The following is a 6,000-nucleotide window of genomic DNA, read 5'->3' on the forward strand; positions in this document are numbered from 1 at the left end:
ATAAATAAAAGTGAAATAAACAATAACAAATGAACAGTAAACATTACGCTCACAAAAGGTCCAAAATAATAATGACATTACAAATGTCATATTATGTCTATATACAGGTTTCTAACGATGTGCGAATAGTTAAAGTGCAAAAGGGAAAATAAATAAACATAAATATGGGTTGTATTTACAACGGTGTTTGTTCTTCACTGGTTGACCTTTTCTTGTGGCAACAGGTCACACATCTTGCTGCTGTGATGGAACACTGTGATATTTCACCCAGTAGATATGGGAGTTTATCAAGATTGGGTTTGTTTTCAAATTTTATATGGGTCTGTATAATCTGAGGGAAATATGTGTCTCTAATATGGTCATACATTTAGCAGGAGGTTAGGAAGTGCAGCTCAGTTTCCACCTCATTTTGTGGTCAGTGTTGCACATATCCTGTCTTCTCTTGAGAGCCAGGTCTGCCTACGGCGGCCTTTCTCAATAGCAAGGCTATGCTCACAGGTCTGACAGAATCTGTGCAGAAGATCTAGGTGCTGCTGTAGGTCCTCCTTGGTTGGGGACAGAAGCACCAGATCATCAGCAAACAGTAGACATTTGACTTCAGATTCTAGTAGGGTGAGGGCCGGGTGCTGCAGACTGTTCCAGTGCCCTCGCCAATTCATTGATATATATGTTGAAGAGGGTGGAGCTTAAGATTCCTGTCTCACCCCACGGCCCTGTGGGAAGAAATGTGTTTTTTGCCAATTTTAACCATACACTTGTTGTTTGTGTATATGGATTTCATAATGTCGTATGTTTTCCCACAACACCACTTTCCATCCATTTGTATAGCAGACCCTCAGACCCTCAGACCCTCAGGCCAAATTGAGTCGAAAGCTTTTTTTGAAATCAACAAAGCATGAGACGACTTTGCCTTTGTTTTGGTTTGTCTGTTTGTCAATTAGGGTGTGCAGGGTGAATTCGTGGTCTGTCGTACGGTAATTTGGTAAAAAGCCAATTTGACATTTGCTCAGTACATTGTTTTCACTGAGGAAATGTACGAGTCTGCTGTTAATGACAATGCAGAGGATTTTCCCAAGGTTGCTGTTGACGCATATCCCACGCTAGTTACTGGGGTCAAATTTGTCTCCACTTTTGTGGATTGGGGTGGTCAGTCATTGGTTCTAAATACTGGGGAAGATGCCAGAGCTGAGGATGATGTTAAAGAGTTTAAGTATATCCCATTGGAATTTGTGGTCTGTATATTTGATCATTTCATTGAGGATACCATCAACACCACAGGCCTTTTTGGGTTGGAGGGTTTGTATTTTGTCCTGCAGCTCATTCAATGTAATTGGAGAATCCAGTGGGTTCTGGTCGTCTTTAATAGTTGATTCTAAGATTTGTATCTGATCATGTATATGTTTACTCTGTCTCTGTCCCCCCCCCACTTAATCTCTATCTCACACTCTTCTCTCGCTCCTCTCTCTCTTCGCTCTCTCTCTGTCTCTCTCTGTCTCTCTCTCTCTCTCTGTCTCTCTCTGTCTCTCTCTCTCTCTCGCTCTGTCTCTCTCTCTCTCTCTTCGCTCTGTCTCTCTCTCGCTCTGTCTGTCTCTCTCTCTGTCTCTCTCTGTCTCTCTCTCTCTTCGCTCTCTCTCTGTCTCTCTCTCTCTCTCTCGCTCTGTCTCTCTCTCTCTCTCTTCGCTCTGTCTCTCTCTCGCTCTGTCTGTCTCTCTCTCTGCTCGCTGTCTCTTTGCGCTCTCGCTCTCTCTCGCTCGCTCTCTCTCTCTTCGCTCTCTCTCTGTCTCTCTCTCTCTCTGTCTCTCTCTCTCTCGATCTCTCTCTCTCTCTCTCTCTCTCTGTCTCTCTCTCTCTATCTCTCTCTCTCGCGCGCCTCGCTCTCTCTCCTGTCTCGATCTCTCTCTCTCTCTCTCTCTCTCTCCTCTCTCTCTCTCTCTCTCTCTCTCTCTCTGCCCCCCCCTCTCTCTCCCTCTCTCTCTCTCTCTCTCTCTCTCTCTCTTCCCCCCCCCTCTCTCTCTCTCTCTCTCTCTCTCTCTCTCTCTCTCTCTTCCCCCCCCCTCTCTCTCTCTCTCTCTCTCTCTCTCTCTCTCCTGTCTCTCTCTCTCTCCTGTCTCTCTCTCTCTCTCTCTCTCTCTCTCTCTCTCTCTCTCTTGTCTCTCTCTCTCTCTCTCTCTCTCTCTCTCTCTCTCTCTCTCGCGCGCCTCTCTCTCTCCCTCTCTCTCTCTCTCTCTCTCTCTGTCTCTCTCTCTCTCTCTCCTGTCTCTCTCGCTCTCTCTCTCTCTGCCCCCTCCAGCCCCTCCCAGAGAAGTTTGTGATGAAGGGGGTGGTTGACCGGTTCTCTGAGGAGTTTGTTGAGACGAGAAGGAAGGCTCTGGATAAGTTCCTGAAGAGAGTGGCTGACCATCCTGTCCTGTCGTTCAACGAACACTTCAACTCCTTCCTGTCTGCCAAGGTATGTTAGTAGAGCTCTGCTACCCGAGCCCGACGGGCTCAGACGTTATCGGGTTAGGACCGGTTTTTCATCAATAACTGAGGTATTGGTTAGGACTCTGGTATAATTCAATTGATCACTAACATTTTGAAGCTGAGCCATTTGCTCGTGCTCTGCTGCTCAGTACAGTCATATCTGACTAAGATCGTAACAGAAGTATTTCAACCTCGTCAAATATAAGACAGGAAAGATTATTTGTTAAAAGAAATGTATAATGTTCCTTGAGTTGTCAGAGTTTAGAGTGACCAAAAGTAGCCAATAGCTAACGGCTCTGTCAAGTCTCTTCATTCTTTGAGCAGAGCCAGAGATACATTTAAGAAGATGGGAAATTGTATTTACATTGGGGGGGTTCAGGGAGTCACTGACAGCTACCAGCAGAGAATGGATTTACTAGCAAAGGAAGTTATTTGTGGTTTCGGGCCGGGCCTTAAATTAGGCAGAATCATTCGGGCCTGAGTAGGGTTGGGCTTGAAGGTCACTGGCATGGGTATGGCTCAGGCGTAAAATTCATGCCCATGCAGGGCTCTATAGAGTATGTTAGCATGGGAGGTATTACAATACTGTACATATCTCTCTCTCTCGTAACTCTGTAAATTAAATAAAGTTTTAAGGAGTATCCAATCAAAGTCTTTCGGTGTTAACCTGCGTGTTGTGATGTGCTGTTAACCTGCGTGTTGTTCTGTTAACCTGCGTGTTGTTCTGTTAACCTGCGTGTTGTTCTGTTAACCTGCGTGTTGTGCTGTTAACCTGCGTGTTGTGCTGTTAACCTGCGTGTTGTGCTGTTAACCTGCGTGTTGTTCTGTTAACCTGCGTGTTGTTCTGTTAACCTGCGTGTTGTGCTGTTAACCTGCGTGTTGTTCTGTTAACCTGCGTGTTGTTCTGTTAACCTGCGTGTTGTGTTGTGCTGTTAACCTGCGTGTTGTGGTGTTAACCTGCGTGTTGTGCTGTTAACCTGCGTGTTGTTCTGTTAACCTGCGTGTTGTGCTGTTAACCTGCGTGTTGTGCTGTTAACCTGCGTGTTGTGCTGTTAACCTGCGTGTTGTGCTGTTAACCTGCGTGTTGTTCTGTTAACCTGCGTGTTGTTCTGTTAACCTGCGTGTTGTGCTGTTAACCTGCGTGTTGTTCTGTTAACCTGCGTGTTGTGCTGTTAACCTGCGTGTTGTGTTGTGCTGTTAACCTGCGTGATGTGCTGTTAACCTGCGTGTTGTGCTGTTAACCTGCGTGATGTGTTGTGCTGTTAACCTGCGTGTTGTGCTGTTAACCTGCGTGTTGTGCTGTTAACCTGCGTGTTGTGCTGTTAACCTGCGTGTTGTGCTGTTAACCTGCGTGTTGTGCTGTTAACCTGCGTGTTGTGTTGTGCTGTTAACCTGCGTGATGTGCTGTTAACCTGCGTGTTGTGCTGTTCTGTTAACCTGCGTGTTGTTCTGTTAACCTGCGTGTTGTGTTGTGGTGTTAACCTGCGTGTTGTTCTGTTAACCTGCGTGTTGTGTTGTGCTGTTAACCTGCGTGATGTGCTGTTAACCTGCGTGTTGTGATGTTAACCTGCGTGTTGTTCTGTTAAAACCTCTCTAGGCTAGGCGGGACGAATTCGTCCCACCTACGTAACAGCCACTTGCAGCCTGTGGCGCGATTTTCAAAACATTAAAAATCCTATTACTTCAATTTCTCAAACATATGACTATTTTACAGCTATTTAAAGACAAGACTCTCGTTAATCTAACCACACTGTCCGATTTCAAAAAGGCTTTACAACGAAAGCAAAACATTAGATTATGTCAGCAGAGTACCAAGCCAGAAATAATCAGACACCCATTTTTCAAGCCAGCATATAATGTCACCAAAACCCAGAAGACAGCTAAATGCAGCACTAACCTTTGATCTTCATCAGATGACAACCCAAGGACATTATGTTATACAATACTTCCGGGGAATTCGCTAACATTTTACTAAATTACTCACGATAAACGTTCACAAAAAGAATAACAATTATTTTAAGAATTATAGATACAGACCTCCTCTATGCACTCGATATGTCCGATTTTAAAATAGCTTTTTGGTGAAAGCACATTTTGCAATATTCTAAGTACATAGCCCAGGCATCACGGGCTCGCTATTTAGACACCCGGCAAGTTTAGCACTCACCATAATCATATTTACTATTATAAAAGTTTGATTACCTTTTGTTGTCTTCGTCAGAATGCACTCCCAGGTCTGCTACTTCAATAACAAATGTTGGTTTGGTCCAAAATAATCCATCGTTATATCCGAATAGCGGCGTTTTGTTCGTGCGTTCCAGACACTATCCGAAATGGTAAAGAAGTGTCGCGCGCATGGCGCAATTCGTGACAATAAAATTCTAAATATTCCATTACCGTACTTCGAAGCATGTCAACCGCTGTTTAAAATCAATTTTTACGCCATTTTTCTCGTAGAAAAGCGATAATATTCCGACAGGGAATCTCCTTTTCGGCAAACAGAGGAAAAAATCCCAAAGGCGGGGGCGGTCGGGTCACGCGCCTAAGCCCAGAGTCCCTTGATCGGCCACTTGAGAAAGGCGATAATGTGTTTCAGCCTGGGGCTGGAATGACGACATTCTGTTTTTTCCCGGGCTCTGAGAGCCTATGGAAGACGTGGGAAGTGTCACGTTAGAGCAGAGATCCTTAGTAAAAGATAGAGATGGAAAAGAAGTTCAAGAAATGGTCAGACAGGCCACTTCCTGTAAAGGAATCTCTCAGGTTTTGACCTGCCATTTGAGTTCTGTTATACTCACAGACACCATTCAAACAGTTTTAGAAAATTTAGGGTGTTTTCTATCCATATGTAATAATTATATGCATATTCTAGTTACTGGGTAGGAGTGGTAACCAGATTAAATCGGGTATGTTTTTTATCCAGCCGTGTCAATACTGCCCCCTAGCCCTAACAGGTTTTAACCTGCGTGTTGTTGTGTTGTTAACCTGCGTGTTGTTGTGTTGTTAACCTGCGTGTTGTGTTGTGGTGTTAACCTGCGTGTTGTGTTGTGGTGTTAACCTGCGTGTTGTGGTGTTAACCTGCGTGTTGTGCTGTTAACCTGCGTGTTGTGCTGTTAACCTGCGTGTTGTGGTGTTAACCTGCGTGTTGTGCTGTTAACCTGCGTGTTGTGTTGTGGTGTTAACCTGCGTGTTGTGTTGTGCTGTTAACCTGCGTGTTGTGGTGTTAACCTGCGTGTTGTTCTGTTAACCTGCGTGTTGTGGTGTTAACCTGCGTGTTGTTCTGTTAACCTGCGTGTTGTGGTGTTAACCTGCGTGTTGTGCTGTTAACCTGCGTGTTGTTCTGTTAACCTGCGTGTTGTGGTGTTAACCTGCGTGTTGTGGTGTTAACCTGCGTGTTGTGGTGTTAACCTGCGTGTTGTTCTGTTAACCTGCGTGTTGTTCTGTTAACCTGCGTGTTGTTCTGTTAACCTGCGTGGTGTGTTGTGGTGTTAACCTGCGTGTTGTGTTGTGGTGTTAACCTGCGTGTTGTGCTGTGGTGTT

The 6,000-nt window shown here is 45.0% G+C and overlaps 1 protein-coding gene across 3 annotated transcripts in view; it reads left to right on the top strand.

Annotated features, from left to right (window-relative positions):
* The window catches only part of LOC106591923 (sorting nexin-30), a 63,606-nt gene that overhangs the window by 37,247 nt on the left and 20,359 nt on the right, over positions 1-6,000 (top strand). For all 3 annotated transcript variants that reach the window (XM_082957055.1, XM_082957058.1, XM_045694202.2), the window contains one exon: positions 2,291-2,449. In XM_082957055.1, the coding sequence (XP_082813181.1) occupies positions 2,291-2,449 (159 nt within the window). The remainder of the gene's footprint in view (positions 1-2,290; positions 2,450-6,000) is intronic.

Source organism: Salmo salar, chromosome 01 (assembly GCF_965601325.2).
Source record: "Salmo salar chromosome 01, fSalSal1, whole genome shotgun sequence".
Classification (NCBI taxonomy): domain Eukaryota; kingdom Metazoa; phylum Chordata; class Actinopteri; order Salmoniformes; family Salmonidae; genus Salmo; species Salmo salar.